Source organism: Varroa destructor, unplaced genomic scaffold (genome assembly GCF_002443255.2).
Source record: "Varroa destructor unplaced genomic scaffold, Vdes_3.0 BEIS01000002.1, whole genome shotgun sequence".
Classification (NCBI taxonomy): Eukaryota; Metazoa; Arthropoda; class Arachnida; order Mesostigmata; family Varroidae; genus Varroa; species Varroa destructor.
In genome coordinates, this window is record NW_019211455.1 from 12130824 (window position 1) to 12153531 (window position 22708).

The following is a 22708-nucleotide window of genomic DNA, read 5'->3' on the forward strand; positions in this document are numbered from 1 at the left end:
AATTAATAACACAAATTATTTATGTTTATTTTTAATATGTTTATGTTGTTCTCATAGTCAATAAAATAATCAATAAAGTTTTAATTACTATTAACAGAACTATAGTTTTAACGCGATTTCAATAGCGGTGTCGCTTGCTCCAAGGACGCTCTCATGGCTCCCTATAAATTGCGCAACTTGGCGCCTAAATGTACAGTATATATACACACACTAGATTGCAGTTACTGTCCTCATTAACCATACAAAAAAACAATAGAGATTTGATTTTTGTCAAACGTTTACAACAAACCGCGACCAAAAGCATAAGGCACGCTTCCTTTTCGATGCTTCCTGTAATGTTTTGCATTTTCGTCATCAACTCCTTTTCCATTCTTTAATTCCTGACTAATAATTATTAAGATTCACGATCAGCTAGTTGTGGTCCAGTTGAGGAAACAATTGTCAGCAAATCAAAATGCTATATTGTACTATATACTTGTCAAGTAAATACAAATAATATTATTATTATTAATAACAATACATGGCTTGTGTGCAGGAAACAGGCAACTATCAGACACCATGCATTCAACCATCCTCATCGTAACAATGGTATCGACAAAGATAGAAAGAACAATTAGCAGAAAGCTGTCCTTCATTTCACACTAACAACAACTAAATCCGGCCGTCAATTAGACAGGGCCTATAGCGGCCACTGATAACTTACCACCGTGTCGTAGATACAACTTAACGGTTAGAGTCGAAACACATCTTGCGCCAGCGGTTCCACTCCAACACGATTACGTATCGTACGGCAAGGCTTTTGTGACGGGTTAGATTGGATGGATGTCCTCCGCTGCTAGACACTCGTGTACTTTCACGCATTAGAGACTTTTTTCAGGACATTAGAATAACCCGTAGCAAAAATCACTTATGATGCTTGTAACGATAGTTTGTTATGCCCTCTCGTGCGTGTTTACGCAGCCTCACTTTAACTTGATCCCGAATAACAGAGAGCCTTAGAAACGGCCTAAATAGCATCACTTGTTTTGTGCACTGGAATTACGCTTAATTTAATGATGCAGGTGATAAGATAATTTAGTATTATAATCAACCATAATAGAATCCGTCAGTAATAAGTTGTTTTTTGTACCGTTGAAGGAAATAGATCACTGGTCAGGAACAGAACGTCAAATTTTCCAAGGCACATTATATATATATAGCAAAATGTCGGTACAACAACGACGATGTGCACTTCCTATGATTGTAAGGCTATTACAGAAGTTCTATTGTTTTTCATTTGCTGATAATCAAGTGTACATAGCACTCTAGAAGCTTATTGTTATTATCGTGTGTGTTTATGCGTGTCCCTATTCTGGGCCTCTGTAACACAAACAGATGTTTAACGCTGCTTGCTAAACATCAATTTCAGCATGTATATTTATAAAACCTCCCCGTCATTCAATCATGTAGAATTAACAATCCGCTTTCATCTTTATTAATTACAAAATATCAAAGGAGGTCGCCCGTTTAGCCGTGTTATCGCTGTTGTTTATTCAATAGTTGAGCGATAATGTACCAGCGAGGTCTGTGTATTCGTGTGTTACCAATACTTAGCTACCCGGGTTACAGTCCGGTTTTACCATTGGTGATTGTCACCATAGCCACTATATCCATGACTTTGATATTTGTGCTTCTTAATATAGACGGGGACTGAAACCTCGACAGGCTTTTTAACAACAATCTCTTTGAAGACAGGGACCTTCACGGGAACTGCAACAGGCTGAGGAACATGAATGACCTTGTGGATCGGGACCAGCACATATTTAGGCACCTGGAACATGGAAGCGAAACAACGGGTTAACAAGAAAAGATCATTATAAGAAGCACTATTCAGTAGATATTATTACTCTAATATCATTGTTAATTATTGATTTGTCCATTGTTATTCTTACGTCTGCTCAAGTCACAATAATATAGGGATCTGCACACCCATCTCTGAGAAGTATGACACAACTAAGCTACTTTTGCTCATACTCAGTTGGGTCACTGCGGGAGAAAACAATCATACATGTATGCGTTTGTAGGTGGGCATAACACCACTGTATTCTATAAATACTACTAACAAATGAGTCGGTATGACTGAAATATATATAGAAAATATTGTGGCTCAGGTGGCGGCAGTACTATAGGAGAAGCCAGCTCCCATGTTAAACCCTGGCCGACAACAAACGAATTGCTAAATGTACAGGTAGATAGTGACGGAGCAAATCTGATTGAGGTCTGTCTTCCTTTTGGTAAATGGGTTAACTTATTCGTCTGTGTGTACGTCGTTGGGTGGGCGTCGTTTTTTGTGTGCGCGTCGTAGCACAGGTGACAGCGTAACATATATTAATCTATCGCGGGTAGAGAATTAGGCTAGCCAGAGACACGCGTCATGTGGTAACAATGCCGCTGCTGCTTCTAATTGTGAGAGCTTAAAATGCTAACACCAGCAGTAACAGAAAAGCGTCGGAGATGAAGTCAACTGGCAACCCCACTGCCCTTACGCGGCTATCATCGGTACACTGTCTGCCATGACGTCTTCAACTTGTTCAAGCGTTGTTGTACTCTAAAGAATCGAAGCGGACTCTTGTATGGAATACAACCGTGATAAGGTTTATAAACTAAGCGACACGGATCATTTCGAATTGTCCATATTCTTCGATATGTTGTTTTTCTATATATAACTGTAAACAGTTCGGCATGTTGGCGAGTATGGAGTTCGTCCATCTTTGATACTTCCGCCGTTATATGTATCGTTTGCAGAGACAGCACAATGCACGTATGAAAGCTATCGCATATTACAAACGCATTGAAGATGTCCAGGTAGGTCGATTACTTAACGAGGACCTCTCTGGTAAACGTTATGATCATATCTAATCATACAATACCTCAAATACTCACTATAGATAAAAGGTAGTTCACACACATACGAATAAACACGGTAATAATAACAATTAAGCCGATTTTGAAAACCTAGATATTGGCGTCATTCCGAACGTTTTAGCACTTTAGGCGTTTGCCTTTACCATGGTCACTAGCTTTTACAGCTGTTGCCAGACAAAATTTGCCACTGCTCTTGAATTTCATAATCTTAAATAAATGTTTTTGCCGGTTCTATTTTTCTCGCAATTATAGCCTGTGAAGAAATGCACGATCTTAATCTATTATTTTCTCTTTTATTATTTACACCAGGTGATATATATTTCTCAGAGCAGCTGTGTGTCAGCTCTGTTTGAGCGCAAACACGAGTTTGAAAAGCCACTTAAAGATTCAGATTTTCGACTACGAAATGTTAGATGGAAGGTCTGTAAAAGAAAAATCTCTGATCAGGGTCTATTAACGCACACTTAAGATGACTCAGTTCTGCGCAATGTTGAACAGGGCCACTCATGACCATGACTCTTATGTTCACTACTGCAAGTATTTTTTATTCGCAGTGAAATCCCTAGTAGGTCATTGAAGCGCATTTAAAAAGTTCAGTTTTGTACAGTGATTCGCCGAGCCCAGATAAAACAATATATTATTCTTAAGAAAAAAAAAAAAGAAAAACTTCACTTACGGCTAATTGATAGGATTAGGTAGTTAAGCAATCGGGTACGCATTATTGTTCCCCAATGTGATACTCTATCGCGATATAGGTTAAGTCAGGTTCCAGCTTTATTGTGTTGAGGGTACAGGGGTAAAAGGGAACGTCGATATTGTAAGCACAAAAACAACTGTTGAGCACACGCGTAACTCGGCATGGGACCGATCTGTGGGACCTTTCTGATAAGGTGGGGCCAGTTATACCTAATATTTTTTCATAATTCCGCCTGACATACCTCCAGATGGGTGCCAGCCATAAACCTATATAGAAAACATATGCTTTCAAGCCGCAGAACTCGTCTCCAGTTGACGAAATAGTCTATAGTTTGAGGACAGTTTCGGCACAAGTAGCGAACGTCGTTCACAATAAATACTGCGTATGCTTTTCAATTATATTGTGACTCTATAAGTGTCCATAAGTCGATGGGAGAAACACTTCCGCTGGTAAAATATTCAAAATATTGATCTGAACTATGGTCTAAGATGACAAGAACCAATAGTTTCTTTCCCAATACTATCGATTACAATCACTTCTCTAATTTTTTGTGCAGTTGTGTAAACCTAAACAGGTCTATTAGTAACTAGGCTAAGCTGTTTTTTGCCGCTCGTTAATTTAACGAAACCTTTACCGGTTGCAATTATTCTATATTCCCGTTTTGCCAATCCCCGTTGTTTCATTAAATCTATTTTGATACAGCTGTTCTTGCTCCACCTGTATATATTAAGCTAGGCCCTCAGACTTGTGTGTGGCGCCAGTCTGTTGCTGAGCATTTGCCAAACTTCAACTCTAGCCAATGTGTGGACCCAGTGGGTTGAGACTGCTCTGCTACTTAGTAACGCCTTAAAGTGTCCGTACAGCCTCGTTACCCTGGTGTAATCGGCTTGCTCTCTTACGTAATAACCCATAAGCCTTTGAATCGAAATACATAACCAATTCGCTACTGCTTCCGGGAACGACATCTGGATACCACTCGATATGAAAAATTGAAATATGATCAAGTTAAAACCTAATCCTGTATCTATCCTGTAGAGATTACAGAAAAAAAAAGACTGTTTCGTAATATAGAAGTCACTCTCTTAACAATGGGCAAGCAAATAGTCAAAAAATAGAGCTACCGTACTTAAAGTTAGCTGGGGATTATCAAAATATTCTGTCAGAAAAACCTCCTAAGTTAGTAGACTAGCAGACAGACACAGACTCTTTCTAGGTAGAATCTAATAGCAACCATTATTACTAATAGCGTGTGCGTAAGATCTGTGCAGTACGCCTTTGGGGCGCTACGATAGAAAGCTAACCGCTATAAGTGACGTTGTGTCTAATGTCTTCCATAACTTTAGACAATATTGCTGCTGGAAGATAGTTCTACCTTCTAAAGTATAGATCATTTCTATTAGTTGAACGAGGTTTGGGATTAATACATTTGCTCACGGCTGGATTACCCTGAGCTCTGAATGTAAACACAAAATATCATCTTGAATTTCTCCATATTTCACCATAGCTGCGATTTTGTTTCGTGGTAGGTGGTATAAGGGGACAGATCGAGCTTCTAGGCTCGACTCAGCTGTTGGTTATTTTAGAATCGTTTTCGGTGCGGTTCATATCGTCTATTAAGCAGCTAGCCAATTAAATTTTGGATTTATTGAAAAAAAAAATAGATTCAGTTGTTATGGGGTTCCTTTCAAAGGGGTTCGATGTCAATTGCTAGAGAAGTCCAAACGATTTCTTGTCATCGAAATTCATATTAGAGTGTCATCACTGTTATCTCACGCTGGAAAGCGCCTCACCGAGCGGAACTGTAACTAACGTCAGCTCTTCTTATACACTGTGCTGTTTATTATAGCTAAGACTAGAGCTTCCGGGTTTACTTTCTTAACGACCATTAGGGCGTCATGTGCTAATGTAGATCTCCATTAAACCGAAATGTTCTTTTGTTAGTGGCAGGTTGTAGTTTCCATACTGATAATTCATTGTGACAGTCTGTTATAAACAACAATTGTTTGGTTACGTTGGCTTTTTAAATTAGGTCATCCCATGTTGTCTTCAACTGCCGTGCGTTATGATGGGGTTAACTTGTAATGTGCTGGTGGACTTATAGTTTTTTTTCCCTTTAATCTACTTTTTCAATCCGAGAAACAATTTCATAGAGCTTCAATCATGCGGTGTCTGGTAAGTTAAGCCGGATGTTGAACTTTCGTGTTTGGTTTTCCATAGTTTGTTCGACGATGCTGCAAGCTAGATTTCGAGCTCCTTCGTAGAGATTTCGCAGCTTTCGTAAGACCTAAGTTTCTTCAAATTTTCTTTACGCACGCCTTCGGTGAGGGTTCAGTCGACTGAAACGTTTGCTCTCTTCTAAGTATTGTTTCTCTTATACTTGTGAGTTACACGATCCTGTGATGGATCTACACATGCGAAATCGTCCATCTTGGCGTTAGCCTATGAAATCGTCTGCCTACTTCATGAAATTGTCTGGATGTGAGTAATTTACCCTGAAGGGCTTTCAATTTAATATTCGAGGTCGCTTTTATAAATATACGAAGCAAAAATCACTCCGCCAGAGTTGCAATTGACCATTTAGCGCTGCGCTGAGGCTAAAATTACCTGAACCATATATCGACGCCCACCTAACTTATAATATGATTTTATATATATAAATCGTTAGCCATCATTGTGGATCTCAAACATATGCTACAGTTCTGTCTACTAATTTCTTTTAGCTAGCTGTCCTTTTGAGATTTATACTTATTTTTGTTAGTTTGATGTATTTTTCGCATCCATGGGAGTCCTCAATGCAACTCTATCATTAATGGCGTCCAAAACAAAAGTAACAGTTGGTGCCGATGTGTCAGTCCAGCACTTGACACCTCCGCGTATGAATCCTAATCACACTAGCGTCCGCTAGAAGCATTAAACCTATCTACGCAAATATACGGACCAACTGTCCTGTCGAAAACAACCCCTCTAGCTCCCCTCTGCCCAGCTTATTTCGGTGGCGATCCCGGTCTTCGACTTTGTCCTGCTTTTGTCGGCGAAAGCGAACGAGTTGCACCGCGACTAGAATCTCTTCCACTGCTGCGAACGGAGTCGAAACAGCCTTGAATTGCTGGCGCCTGTTTAAGCAGTTGCCACAGCTGTTGTAGCTAGCCAACTATGGACTTCATATCGAGTTTCTACTAAATTATCACGGCTAATGGAGCCAGCAGTATCACCCATACGTATTGTATAGCTAGTGACCCTGTCCGATTTATTTGATCAACCCAGTTTACCCGCAATAGCCCGCAACGGCGCAGGAATGCCACCAAGGAAAATTCGCTTTCTGATCTCTCAGATATCCTCAGTTGTCAGCCATAAACGTTATCCTGCTCGGCTTTGGCACAGCAACAGAGACTCGATAGAACTGTGGTTCCTTTACCTCGTTTTCCTCCGCAGCTCTGCACGACTTTTCCACGCGAGATATGGCAGCAGGGGACAGATATGGCTGCCGGTAGTATTTCGGCGTTGTCGTTGTTACTGGGTCCGAACGCAGAAAAGCAATGAAGTAACGACTATCGTGGTTACGATAGCAATCGCTATTGTTGAAGTGAGGGCTTCAGTGCATGTAAGATCAACGACAAGAATAATGTCGACAACAAAGTAATTTCGGACCGCCCGCCAAATGTCGACCCGTAGTCCCCAAGACAGTGATGCAATTTGGGTTCGCGGCAACATTGTCCGATTCATGGTCCGCTGATTCCTTTTGACGTTGCCGAACCGTTGGGGTGTAACAGCTCACCTCGATTCCACGCATCCGTCGCAATGTCAATAGATAATTGTTTATGTGTGTGTGTGTGTATAGGACGCTAGGTTGATTGCGTGCAGTTTGCCCCACCTTCATCGAACAGAGTTATTTTCCAGAAGCAAGTGCGAAAGGACTGTTAGTACCTATCTTTTTAGCAGCTTCAGCAGAACCGCCGACACAACGCTTGGCAGGTACAGCTTTTTCCATCGCTTTAATCATACACTTCGAGTTACTTTTGTAAGGATTTGTTTGCTTGCGAGGAAATGCCGCAAGAGAGGAATGCCACACAGCTTATTCTGATTATTTATTGGCACAACTGCTTCCTATTTGTTGTCACCTTGATCTCTGCGTTACTTCGCACGGGCTGTCTTCAGTACCATTTTGTTAGCACGGACAAACATCCTCGACTTGATACCTACTTTGACCTTTTAGTCCAACCGCTGTTCCTCCACCTGTTAACGAACAGCCTTTGGTGACAAGGGCGCCTACGGCAGTATAAGCGTCGACACTAATAGACCGAGCTGACATAGATCTTTCTGTTGTTTTTTCGAGAGATGTAACTTCTGCTCCTTCATTGTTGTTTTTATTGTTGCGGCAGTAGCTTGCAAAAGCGAATACGTTGAATTCGTAACTTTTCTCCGCAAGCAGCTATCTGCCTAATATAAAGGGCACAGGAGATTTAGATACTATGTCTTTTGGCTACTAATTGCATGCTTTCGCTACTTGTAGCTCTGATTGACAACAGCCATAACAATATAATCTAAGAAATAATTTCATTTAAAAAGTAAAAAACGAAAAGTTGGGCTTAGGTGTGGTGATAGCAGGTTTATTAGATGAGATGGACAAAAAAGGTAATGTTTAGAGTACGATCTGTATCACTATTCGTATTCATTAACATAAACGGCCTACGCGTTTTGTCTAAGGAAAAGGGTGTTTCGGACAATTACTTTCAGTGGCTTAAACATTTCAGAGCTGATTGCTTCTTAACTATATTGCACAAATGACCACATATGTTAAGAATGAATAAATGTTATTTTTTAAACATTCCGGCTGCTCTGGCAAGGCGTGAAAAGTAACTTGAAATAGCCTGAAAACTGTATGCAAGTAGTCAAAAGAGTTTTCAAAGGGGGTAATTATTAAATGTTTGCCCGAAAACTTTAAAGGACAGAACGAAACATTCAGTAAATTTCGTGCTTGAGATGAAACTTTGACCTTTTGCCGTATGTAACTTATTGAAAACGAAACAACAACCTCATATAATCATAGTGGAATTGAACATTCGACCAGTACAAATCAGTCACCATCACATCTAATATATTATCGATGTAAAGGAAATAAGCTATTTTGTTTTATATTCGTTATAGACTGTTATCTAAAGTATATGTATGAACGCATTTTGCTTCATAATTTCACTCTAGAATGGGTAGACAAATGTCATAAATATATACCTGTCTATCTCCCACTTGTCCAGCTCATACTCAATAGTCGATCGAGTATCTCACACGATCCTAGCTCAAGCACAACTTTTAATTAACGTATAATATATATATATATATATATATATTATACGTTATATAGTAGAAGTTTTTGCGACGTTGAAGGGCAATTTGTCACGTTTTCTTGTACGGCTACATAATTTGCTGGGCTGTTCGCCTCAGATAAATGATAAGCGTTGCAAACGATCGGACCATGCCCTGCACCGCCATTGAGGAAGCTGATTAAATAAGTAATATGTGGTATAATTGTTTATTGAGAAATTGGCATAGAGTTGTATATGGCTTTTCCGACGGCGGATATATCAGGGCAGTATTCGTTCGCTGCTACCAAAGGGGTATGGAAATTGCGCCAAAGTGCACATCTCGGGTAAGCGAAATTGATGAAAGCTTCTGTTATGGCTACCTGTCCCATCGGACACAACTGATGGAGGATTGTTTGAGCTAGCAAGGTCAGTTGTATTGACGCAGACTAGACGGATGGCCAGCTGAGTTTATTTGCAACCTAATATAAGCAGACCTATGCGATTTAGCAACAATAACATTTACGGGAAAGTTCTCTACTTTTCTTAGTACTGACTTAAATTTTCTACATGCTAGAAACAATCGAACCCGTTACAGCTAGTTTTGAAAACTTCAGCATTTCCTAGTTTGAGATCGTGGGTTATATACAATCTACTTCTTCGACGTCAATAACTTTCCTTCGTCGTGTTTTAATTTGCATATTTTCTTAGGTCCCGAAGATCAACTAAACATTTTCGTTTACGCACGTTGTTGGCAGTTAGCCCCGCTTACTTGGGCGTCTAACTACGAACTTAACTAGAGAACGGCAGTGTACGAGCTTAACTTATGACAATTATTATCTGACACGCGTGGCAAAAACGACATAAGTTCCTATCCTATATAATCACACTGCCTGCAGCACAGTGTAATTAGCTGTCGAAAGTCAGTAACGTTGAATAAAGGAAGTTATAACATGCAAGCGAAGTAGCCGTAATGCGTGAGTTCGTCTTCTATGCTTCTCTCCATCTCCGTATCTAAGCTACTAAGTTTTTTTTTTCAGATCGTAACAATTACTATATCATTTCGAATAAATGATATAGAAGCAAAGGCTGTAATCTGTTACTGTATAACCTAGACGCAAGTTTGAGGCTAAGGCCGTTATTGGCAGTATCAATGGCACGGTCAGCAACGCGGTTCAGATTGCCCCTTCGGCATGCCTCAATGGCCTGTTCGTTTATCGATCTACTGCTTGGCATCTTTGCGGGTCGGCGATGCCAATAATAGGTGACGGAATCAGTTCTACCAATCAGCTTTCTTTGATTGAGCGTGCGCCGGAAGCGTAAAAGGAAAAGATCATCCCGTGCAAGCCTACCATTCGGAGTACCGTGGCTGCTTAGCTCGCCCTGTCGTTTATTATCAGAATACGACGCTTGGAACCCCCTAAATGTAGCGATGCGAATGCGCTCCATAAGCCGCCTCACGTTTCGCAGCTCTTTCGGATAAAAATCTTTTCAGGCAACCAAGAATAGAACATATGGATATCTATTACTATCCGATTAGCGTTACGTACCAAGTGGACGACAGCAGCCATAATGTCGACGCCTATTGCGACAACGAGCACAAAAAGGCAAGTATAAACGGTATTTTGTCCTTTTCGGTTGTGTTTATTCACTAAATTTTTAAATATTGTTTTTGATTTAGACTAGAACTCAGCAGGTAACAGATCTTTGTTTTACTTAACTTGTTAATAGTGGTGCCAACAAATCAGTTTGTGTTAACACGTGCGTTTTTAATGGTTACGTTGTTGGTCATCGACGTTAATCATTTGTGAGTAACTCTTCAACATGAATATATTTAGGGTAGGTCTCGATGTCTGAATGAATATCGGCAGAAATATCTGAAGTGCTAAGTATGACAAGCAACAACAACAGGTGAACTTCTGCGGAGTAGCGTCGAGTCCACAGGGAACTGTGGCATTCCCTTTTTACTCCTGCAAATAGCTTATGAATTGCGTAGAATATTGGAACGCTCTACAACTTTTAACGTGTATTTAGGTAGGAATTGTCTTTTGCTGCCACTGGGGTACGGTCAAAACGGAACTCAGAATTGTAGCGGGTAATCAATGTTACTTTCCTCTGTTGTTGATCAGCGTGCTGAGTTTGCGACGGAAGCTGTCCGTGTGCTTCCACAGCTTTTTTCGAGCCTAGCGTTTTAAGGACGCATGTAATCATTGGATAGTATGTAGGGCTGTGCACACTAGAAATGGTCGTAATGCTCAGATATAACAGAAAGTATTTATGCAATAGAGCCAAAGGAAGCACCGAGCTAAGCGGTTTGGAAACGTTAAAGATGAGAAGTCTGTTGTGAACTAATCAAACAAGTATTATTTCTCGTACTTGTGCATTGTAACGTAGCAAACGTACAGAGGAAAATTAAGAAACTTGCCTAAGTTATACCATGACAGACAAAGAGAAAAATAGAGATAATTCACGCCAGACCCCCGCTGAACGTGTGTATTTCTCGTTTGCGAAATTGTATTATAATACAAATGTATATGTGTATACTTCTTCCGAAAACGATGCTGTTGTAGTGGTCGTGAAACTGCTGTTTCTCCGATCGTGTAACTACGCGAACCTGTCGACTGTTCACTAATCGAAGCTGTAGCGAATGTTGAATTAATTTTTTTTTAGCAGGTCTCTCAGCCCAGAACACAATTACATTCAAGACGAGAAAAACTGAAATTAGTGACTATTCCTTAGATGCTCTTAGATGCCCTTGCCCATCCGCGAGTAAGGGCAAATCAAGCTCTAAGAAATTGTTCGAAAAGAAAGGCTATCATCGTACGCTACAAAGATGAAGTTCTGTAAGCTCTTCATCGAATAATGATCATAAGCTTAGAGATTTTAATTAGAACGCTCACTTTTAGGGCAGAATATGTAAGCAAGTAGACGCCGTCAAATCAAACACGCTTTCGAGAGCTTCCACGTTTCGGATGCGCAGCTCGAACAGCTCTTCATAATCACTGGGCTGTATGTGTATGGAGGTAAGCAGTCAAACACGTAACAGGCCACAGAAGGGGTTCTTATGGGATTTTGTAAAAGTGATGTTCAGACTACTACTGCAGCAGAATCTGCAGGGATTCTATTCTGGGTTATTTTATTTCTATGTTGAAATTGCACGCCGTTGTCAAATAGTTGCTTGATACTGGCATTTTTTTGCCTATTTAAGCCTATTTTGCCATTTAATCGACCGAAAAAACAACAGCAAGCGGTAAACGCTTCGTTAATCCATTCCCCTAGAACCCATGGAAGCATAGAATTCAGCACAGTAATCGAGGATTTTCCCTTTGTTACCGAACGGTAAAAATAGACTTGCCGTTCAAGTCTGCACACGTCAATTTTATGCCAGATTTCGTCGTTCACTTAATTATTGCATGGAGCGACCCACCAATCTGGCAATATATCGATAATGTCTCCACACGCTCCCAGACATGCGTACGCTATATACGCGAAGCCGTACACGGAAGGTCCACTTGAAGTATCCACCAACAAAGTGGATACTTCATTAGCGTTCCCCTATGTCGAGCGTAGTTTGATTTTAAATTTTTTGATTTAAATGAAAAAAAGATCGCAGAATGCAGATCTGCTATCGACGGTTGGCGGATGTGGTCCACGTGCGAATTGTGAAATACAAAAAAGTATTTTTGTAATAAATAGCCAGTCGAAACGGTTGTTCGAGCCGATCTGACAATCGGCTTATTGATCGATAAGGACTGAACGGGGCTTCTTCTCAATAAAGGCAAATTACCATTTTCTTAGGACGGTAGAAGTAGAGGAACGACCTTCAAAGAATTATTCGTAGATCGAGTTAAAATTAATGCCCCATTCAATTTCACTCGTTAGGAGCGCAACAACAAATTGGCCTAGAAAATAAATTCTGCTACTACAACAGCTAATAAGTGTTTCAAAATATAGATTTAGTGCTGACGAAGTATACCTGCGCCTGCTTTCAAGTCGAGACCAATCTTTTTCTTCGATTAATAGGCAAATACGTTACTGCTGCACCCTTTAATGTTTTCCCAAATATCATAGCAAGACGTCGCAGATTCCTATTCCAGCTTTTTTGAACACGCACCTTGAAATTTATGGCAGCGCTAATAACGATAGACGAGCCAGTGACATTATAACAGACCATCAGTGTTGGCGCAGAACTGATGACCAGGCCAAGCGATCGTCGCAGACCCACTAACCAACACTATTCACCTATTCATTGATTCGTCACTGTTCGATTGACTTCAAATTGCCGGTGTGGCGACCCACACAGAATATTCAAGCGCATCATTATCATCATCGTCACTCAGTACAATGAACCCTTGATAAATTTGTGTTTTTTTGGGAGGTTTTTAACAAGATATTGGCCCCCCTGCAACGCGGCTCTTGCCACCCAGCCAAATCGCAACAACCTTCAACTATCATGGCTCTGTTGTCGACGCTAGAGGTCGCTGCCGTTATCGTGCATGTAATGAATGACGACAAATCTCCCCCTGGGCACGTGACGACAATAAAGGAACAGCGTAAATTATTCGCTTTCAATATATATGGCACATATTTCGATAGGAAATTACAGCCGATAGTTGTTGCTTAATTGTTGTTGTAAGGTATCGAAAGCATTGCTTCTACTAAAAACTATCAAGCGAGATTCTTAATAGAGACGTCGTGTGGTTGGACATATTTGGTCTTCCCAACAACTGACTCAAAGGGGGGCCTTTTATTAACGCACAGTTGACATATCGGACAATTTCGACACGAATAATTGTTGTCGTGCTGCAGTAACTCTGTGACCAGTGCAAACTGTAAAACATTTGAATAACACAGTCTATATATATATATATATAATCATACAATTCCGGAGTTAGCCGCAGGCTGATCCAAGTTCCTGACCTTAAGTCGGGATCACCGCTACAGTTATCCCTTACCCAGTGCAGTCCGGTTCGTATTTCAATGCCCTCTGGCTATTTAGATGAAGTGCTCCTCATCCGACCTTTCTATGATTTGATAAGGACTCTTTTTTGCGGCAACAATTCCTTTATAATTCAGTACTCTATTAATCTCGGTAAAAAATGGTAGCAGCCATCCTTTAGCTGGCAAAGTTGAACAATTAATTGTTTTTAAGGTTTAAGTTAATGATGGATCGATAATGTGTCTGCAACTATGGCTATGAATGTATTTTACTGGAGTTTTACTATTAACCATCCTTAATCACCGGCGGGTAATGCAAAATTCTACGGACACAGGCCACACTATGTAGGAAGCGGGTAAAGCGCTAGTTTTAACTGCGTTCACAAAAAAAAACGTAATTAAAACACGTAGTTGACTCGAATAGGAAGACTGCCTTTGGTGCTTAGCATTCCGACCTAGAGTCTAATGAATGCCGCTATGATAACGACCTCCTCGGTCGCTCTGCTAACATTGTACTGTTTCTGGCGGAATTATGAAACAAGTCCGAAATTCTGTAAATATCCGTAACTTTCGTAGTTACACAGCCCCCTAATTAACATTGGTTGCAGTCAGAACAGCAACGGCTACCCGGCGTTCCAACTTGGCTGTACTTCGGTTTTGCGCGGCGGGAGCTTCGACGGATAGTCAAAAAGACCTTTTCATTCCCCCACCTCTGCAAATATATGTATATATATATATATATCACAATAATGGATCTCCCATCTGCTTATTTCCTGGGTGCTGTTCTAGAGACAGCGAAATTCGTTTTCAGCATTCTGCCGTCGCGCACACAGGCACACATATATCCACACAGGACAATAAATGAGCCGAAATGAAGGCGCGCCTGAAGGAGTCGGACGCAAAACACATTCGAAAAGGACAACGATAATGGCAGGGCAACAGCGCGATTCATCCAAGGTATAGACACAGAAATATTTTTAGAACAGCACAGTAGACTGATGCCACTGTGGCCGCCCCGGCCCTTTTGGATGTCGCCTTCTTAACGGGACGATAGGGGGAAAGGAAAACGATTCCATTCGAACGTTTCCACGAATCCATATGGGCACACAGCAACTATCTTACTCCACATAGCACGCTATAATAAATATCTACATAGAAGTAATATCGTGTTCATTCATTAAAGGAAGGCTAGGATATTGCTTACAGTGTTATCGCTTAATGCCAGGTAGACGATGTAGGGTGACGTATCATTAAAGAACAAGGGGATATTCCTTATGCTAATTTTCACTAAAAACAGCCTAATTATAGAGGGCAGTCGTTCTGGAGAACAGATCGACGTTCATTTTCTTGGTTGATATAAAACAGCACTCTGATTAAAACAGCGCTACCTTAACCTAATACTACAAACGGATGCGGTGTTACGCTTAAAACTACGGTAATAAAACAAATTATTTTTATTATTATTGCGAGACAGCTGCTCAAATTTATCATCTAATAGCAATGATGACCTAATTAGGCTTAATGCGTCTCCATCGATTAAACCAGGTTAGGTTAGCGGCAAAACTCGAGCAATTCATTCGCATACGGCTTTTGCTGGGACAGAAATAATTATATGAATTATACTAATTCAGTTGTATAGTGCACTGTTTCCTGCTATTAGATACAGAAAGAAAAGATAAAAATTGGTCACTGAGCACTGATATCTAACAAAAACGGTCATTTATAGGATTGATCCCCTGCAAATCTCACGCCATGGCTGTCATTTGGCACTGGGGTACGTGCAGTACGAGAGTGTCCAACCCTCGTCGCCAACACTGATCAGACTCGTGTATCTAGCGTCCATTTCAACCGGATATAAGCACACCCCATCGACCATTAGATATTTATTTGCACGATCGGCTACGGTAAAAAGTAGATCTGGCGAGCTCAATAAAAGGTCTCACATTCTCGCTTTGCTCTCAGTTTGCTAATGACGCATCTCTCGCTTGGCCAGATAATAAGCTTTAGCTTTTAATGATATGCGATTTTTCGTACTTTATTTCTAGTATAAGAATAATGTGTGTCGTATGCCGGTACCGTTCGAGCAACGACTCATCGGCGACATTCGCTGATTTTCCTTCTATGTCACAATCGAAGATCCATAATGTTTACAGTCAGTTCCACGCGATCATAATTTTGTATTGTTACAAAAGACAATTAACGTAAATCTAAAAGTCTCTCAAATCGTATGGTGGATTCAAGTATCTCAATATTATCCAAAGAAAAATGCTGTCGTCAAACTTTCTCTTTGAGAGATGTGTAGTACCTAGATCTCACATAGGACGACGCGCCTTCTGCACCAGATTGGCGGGTACCGAATGGATTGCCGAGCAAGCTGTCTGCTTGTTTTCAAAATACATCATTTGTTATTGTAAATTTCTGCAATGATTGGAATTTACTAATGCTTTACTAAAATGAACGTTACATGTCACGCACAACAGTATTTAGAATGGATATACCGTCAGGCATATACCGTCAAATCAGGCATTGTTTTCATATATTCGTCTTGGCTGAAAACAGTCGAGGATCATTTGTTTTCCTTTATCAGGCTATCCTGCAGTCCAAGCTCAGATTCTCTTGTATCTCCGGTCAATATTGTAGAAGCTTGAGTTTTTTTTTAGCATCGTTCATTCATGTTCTTCTAACATACACGATACAAGGGCTTATTCCCATACAAGAAAAAAGCCAAAATATTTTTTGATTGGCTCGTCAAGTACTGAAAATAAGAAACATAGAAGGAAACCTCAAGTGTCTTCCTTCGTTTGAAGCACAAGTCTATCGTGTTATTATGTGTATGCACATTGGGCATTTGCATGTGCTTGGGCTAAAAGTCGACCGAGCTTCATATACAATAACATGCTACCGGAAGAGCAATAATGAACGATCGTTGTGAATGCTGCGGTGTGTAAAAGGAAAATTCAGCACGAAAAATCTCTGCATGCGGTGCAGCCGTATCGCCGTTCTAGCTGCCTGATCACGATGTGAGTGTTTAAGAAAAGCCATTGTCTGCTCGTGCTCCATTATGGTATATTCTAAGCTTCACTTGCACGACATGAGCGAACACGCATAAATGGACGAAATTCAAATAAAGCTAAACCGTATTTTATAAACGAGACGCTTGTAGCTGGTGGCTGCCGCTACACTGTAGCTGCTGTTTAAAAGTCGAAGCTATCCATCAGCGTCAATATTCACGAAAAGCATCTGATTCATGAAAAGCCAACTTTTCGTAGCGAAACGCTAAGGAACATGGCGTTGCAGGCGTCCTAGGCGGTAGTGGCCACAATGACACGATGATCAAACCCCGCAATATGAATTGATTTCTAACAAGACCAATTGATGTCTGTCAAGTATGCACGGTTCAGCTGTTGCATAGTAAATGACGAATGGATAGACAGCAATGTATGGAGGATGTTTCAGGGGGAACTAAAGCAGAACGAGGAAAGAACAAGTGTGCCGCTCAGGAAATAAGCACAACTATATAACAAGAACAAAACTGCGGAGACGTTTGTGCTGCTTTTAGTTTAAGCGGAGATAAAGGGCTTGTTGTTTTTCTGCGATTAACTATATTTGAAAGCGAACCGGCCCATATCGCAAAAGGGAAGTTGCTTCGGGGGCTGCAGACATGCTCGTAGTTAGCTTGGTAATAATTCTCGTTTTGATATTTTAGAGTTATGGGCCTAAAAGGGGGTGACCATTTAAAAAGGCCTTATACAAACAACATCCAAATATAGCGGAGTCCTTGGTCGCAAACGCTCCGCTAAAAACTCCTAACACCGTCTCTTTTGAAATGCTGCGCGCCTTCTCTAGCCAAACAGCTAATGTGTTTTGCTTCTAAACCATTTCTGAAAGACCAGTCTTCTGTGTGCGCCTATGCCACATAGATATGATACGTGTGATATCTTACAGGCCACATTAGAAAGACAGATATATAAAACTTTACAATTTTTTTCACAATATCGTCGCGAACAATTCGAAACCACACACAAACCGTTGTCTAAAAAGGCCGGACGCGCCTTGTCTAGTTGCTCGAAAGGCATATACCTATGAGAGAATGAGAAGTCGGCATGTTTTTAAATGAGCCTGAATATCCTCCATCTATTCGATATTTTCATAGCGTTTTCGCTTGTATGTCTATTTTCCATTGTTTAATTATAGACAGACTACTGGGACAGCTAGAAACTTGACAAAGCACTTCTATTAGTACTACTCCACAAACAGGTACGGTTCATTAACGATCTTCTTTTCCGCCTTTTCGTGTCCGGTGTTGTCTTTACCATAATTTTCCTTGTGACCGACTTGTGATATTTTGCCTAAAGTATCTCGATCGTTAGCCAACGCGCATCGAGTAGCTTGCTGCCCCATATTACCTATGACAACTCTAACTAAACTTCGTTCATACTGCCGCTGATCGAACAAGGGCCCCCAATTAAATTTGAATACTAAGACGAGGTTGAGGGTTGGGAAATCGAGACCAATGCGGAGAGTAAATTTTTTTCCCATTTTTGCTGTCAGGCCAGAATGATCGAAGCAATCACAGCGAGAACAGCTTACTACTGTGTATGCCGGGGAAGGCATGTCATATATGAGCCTCATAGAGTTATTGGACATAAAGGACCATTTGGAATAAAGCTTCTCTGCTTTGAGCTATAGCAGCGGTCGATGACGACTTTTGTCTGCCTTGTTTGAAGCATTATACATATGTGTGCTATGGGAATCCGTTGTGGCGGTTAAAAGAGCTGCGAAGACATGTCGTCCTAGTTTGCCTAATGTGGTGGGCGCAGAAAATTATCAAGGAAAGGATTTTACAATTATTCCCTGTTAACTGCTAATCGCTTAATCACGCAATTGGCTTATCAATGTAATGTTTGCGCTTGTCCATGGGCAAGTTATGTTTTTGTTTCGTCTAGATTTTGTACAAGGGAAAACATCCGTTGTTTTTTGCGCTGCAATATTGACATTTCCTCTACATGAAACAAATTACTAGAAGTCTGCAGAAGAAAAAGTCCAACCACACAATTACAAGTGTAAACAAAGTTAAAACAAAGTTACAAGTGTACAAAAGTAAAAACTTACGAAGTAGCACCAGATATTTCCCACCTTTATTTTTGCAAAAAATAGTCCACGAAGAAAAGTTGATTCTCTTCGCACGTGCGTGAACGACCAGTTACGTACGTCCAGATATGCAGCGATAAGATTTGTTACACACGATTGAACGTAGCCATTACAATGCATTTTGTGGAAGAGAGTTTCAATAAACGACAATAAATAGCACGATTGTGATTCCACCCATAAGGACCGTATAACAATCGCCCAGAACGAACAAAGATATAGATAATCTATAAAATATAAGTAAAAATTGCAGGATAAAGAAACCATACTGTGGAAGCGATGTCATACCCTATGCTTAACCCACGTAATGGATTGGAACGAAAGGCGGCCAATTTGTGATCAGTGGTGCAGTAACACATTACGCTTCCCACCATAGGCATCACCAAATACCAAAGACATCGTATTCCTTCTCTTGGTCGTCTTTGATCAGCGTCGCACTTCGCTATAATTTAGTTCTGTTTATTCTGTTGGTGAGACATTCAGGCTTTCCGTAATAATAACTTCTTGTTTCGTCTTATTTACAGCACTTCAAATCAGTGGTAATTCTGATATGATCGTCCGTTCTTGATATGCCTACGCTATGATTAGAGCCGCAACTTTTTGTTAGGCCTGACGCATACACGGTAATTGGCTGGGCACAATGTTAAAAGTCGTAAATAGTTAGAAAAAAATTTTAATGTATCCATAAATAGCTTATGAATAGGAGTAACTTGTCTCTTGCAAAGTCTTTAAAAAAATAATTGTTGTAAAAATTGCACATTAAATATCATCATTTGTTAGCGAGGGTAATGCATTAGAAAAAAATCATCGACAATAGCATAGAATACAGTGAGTTACTTAGGGACCTTACTGAGGTTCACATCAAAGGATTGAAGCCCAGCTTCGGCCAATTCATCTATGATCATAATAGTGATAAGGTAAAGTTCGCACGAAATCATTTGTCCCAGGCTAAGGTGCATAGACTAGTATTATAAATTCATACGCATTAATGGTAGAAGTCGATCGAATCGCTCCAAATATCTGCTGTGTCACAGCTCTCCTTATGAATTCAGCTACCTTGAGCATCATTTTTCTTACAGTCTATAGTTTCTATAGAATTGGCTCTAGTAGCCCAGGCGGGGTCTGTAAACCTTGAAGATTTTATGCATTGCATGAAATGTACCGAATACCTATGGTACCAGTAATCTTAATTAGCTGATACGTCTGACATCGATAGGAGATGCCAATTCGCAGAAGGTGTCGGTTAATGGTTTTGACTACACTTACTGCAGGCCTGTGACCGGTGAAATATAGGGGAATAAAGACTCTCAGCTGTCTCACCAGATCCTCAAGAAGTAGCCGAGGGCAACCTATGACGGTGGCAATAACACTTTCTTTCGTCTAACATAAGATTTCTCATTAACATGATCATTCTTCTTTATTTCGCTTGTTGGTGGCTGCGTGGCGGACAAGCAGGGAGGGGAACTGAATTTGGAGCCTTGATTTTTTTGTCTTTAATGGCAAAAATTCTTGCCTTCATACTTTATCCATGGATGCTCTCAAATCTCGAACCTCTTCTTTCACCTCTAACCTTCTCTGATCCTCCTTTCCTACATTTGCCTCTCACTTTTCCGGCTTCTACCTATTTCTTCCCCTTTTCAGCGCAAAGAAGCGCCCAGCGGCCGATGTGATGCTCCGTAAACCGCCAAGCGCCTCCGCGGCCAAACATGCAACGGAATGTGTTTGCTCGGTGATGGCAAGTTTAACGTACCCACTACTAATTAATGCAATTCTTAAGTGAATCGTGTTGTTTAGATTATCCCTCCGTCGACACTAATTTGTCTACGAAGGCAGCCCATGTCGTTCCTAGGAAATAGGTAGTAGCCTCTACACATATATCACTTGCTAACTATCTGTCTCAGTAAGATAGAGCGCTACCTGCGTTAAAATAACATTTGATTTTAAGCGGCAAGCAGGATAGAGCTGGTGGAAAAAAACGCAGCCAAAAATATCGGTCGCCATAGGGTTCTGTAAAGCTAACATTAGTAAACATGGCTACACTGCTACCACGCACACCAAAACTATCGACTAAAAGAACTGAAACGAAGAGAAAAAGCTAAAAACAGGTTGGTTGCTAATAAGAAGGAAGGAACCTGACCAAAAAAAGGGTTGGAAAGATATTCAAGGTTGTGTCCCAGATGGCCGTTGTCATAGGGATGAATTCAGTTGATTTTATCGATTTTAGTTTCTCTAATCTCCTGTTATCGCTTAGTTTTAGAATCTTATCAGATAATGGCGAGCGGACGACACATATCGCCGGCAATTGCCGTTAGAATGGAAAGCTGCTGGAACAAGAGTGGCGGTTTGCGTTTCGCTGTTTAACTCTGACTAAAGCGAATGTTATATAGATACATATAAGACTTTTAGCAAAAATCATCAGCTGAACTGACGATTCAGTCAACTACTTCACTTGTTTACATCTAAGCTCAGCGCAAGTGTTTTTAGTACATTCTGAATTCTGTCAAAAAATCTATTTTTAACCTGTTCCTTAAATAAGCAGTATGTGCAAAATACATATGTAAGTATGCATCCATAGGTAAGCGTGCATTATTAAAATAAAAAAATTGTTGCTCCACTCACTAAGTCATATCAGCGAAAAGGTCGTTGTACCTTTAGAGAGTCACATTTCAAGCTGAAGAAGGTAGATGTTTTTGAGAACCTGACTGTGTATACAAAGCGTTTGTCAGCAAAGATAATATTTGTCCTAACGAGGATATAGACATATATACATGATGTTCCGTTACACCGAATGGGCAAAAGCATCACTAAAATCATCGTTGTTCAACAACTGCTACCGCTGCGGAAACGACGCGCGCTTTTTTACGGTGATGGCATTTGCCAGATATTAGCAGTACGAACGTTGTCCAATGCGTGCAGGTCTTCCTGGAGACCCTTCACTCGATTCGACCGAACTGGATTGAATAGGCAATTGCAGGTCGTGGCAATACTTCATCCCAGCTCACGGATCTAGACAATTTTTAGAGTAGGCCTAGTCGATGAAATGAGATCTAAGACAAACAGAAAATTCATTGACGACCAATATCTCAATTGGCAATTTACGCAATTAGGAAATGCATACTAGACTGATATTGTTCAAAACTACTTTTTAGTCTAAGAACTTTATCATATATACGTATATTCTTGGTCCTTGTCCTTGGATGGTCCTTGTCCCTTTGGGCACTGAAGGCCAAAGTCGAACTGAGTTCTGTGATACCTTGCATTGGCGATAAATTGTTTTAATTGCATCAAAAGTTTTACTTGCATATTTCAACTTTTGTGAAATTGAAACGTTTACGAATAAGTGGAATATCAACTTAGCTATTTACACATATATTAGAATATGTTACTTACTCATCGATAAATTTGTTTTGACAACTATTTGTCAGGATACCTTGACTAGCCAAGAATCTGAACTAGTTCTTATACAAACTAGAGATGTCATCAAAAAATCAAACATCAGGTCTTGAAAAACGGTGGGAATAGCTATACCAATAGCACATATTACGTATACTTAACGATCTCGTTTGAGCTGACTCTTCTTAAGTTTAATCTTACTAGAAATTAAAATTCACTTAAAAATTAGAATCAAATAGAAATTAAAAATACTTAAAATTCACAGAAAGGATGACAACGTACAGTTTGGCAATATGGCTCCCAAATAAACAACTTCAGCACAGCTTATTAA

General features: G+C 40.3%; 1 protein-coding gene across 1 annotated transcript in view; it reads right to left on the minus strand.

Moving 5' to 3' along the window:
- Positions 1-22708, minus strand: part of LOC111244457 (uncharacterized) — a 29657-nt gene continuing 6949 nt past the window's right edge. Inside the window, exon 3 of the mRNA XM_022791633.2 lies at positions 1-1810. Within this exon, the coding sequence (XP_022647368.1) occupies positions 1616-1810 (195 nt within the window). The 3' untranslated portion in view covers positions 1-1615. The remainder of the gene's footprint in view (positions 1811-22708) is intronic.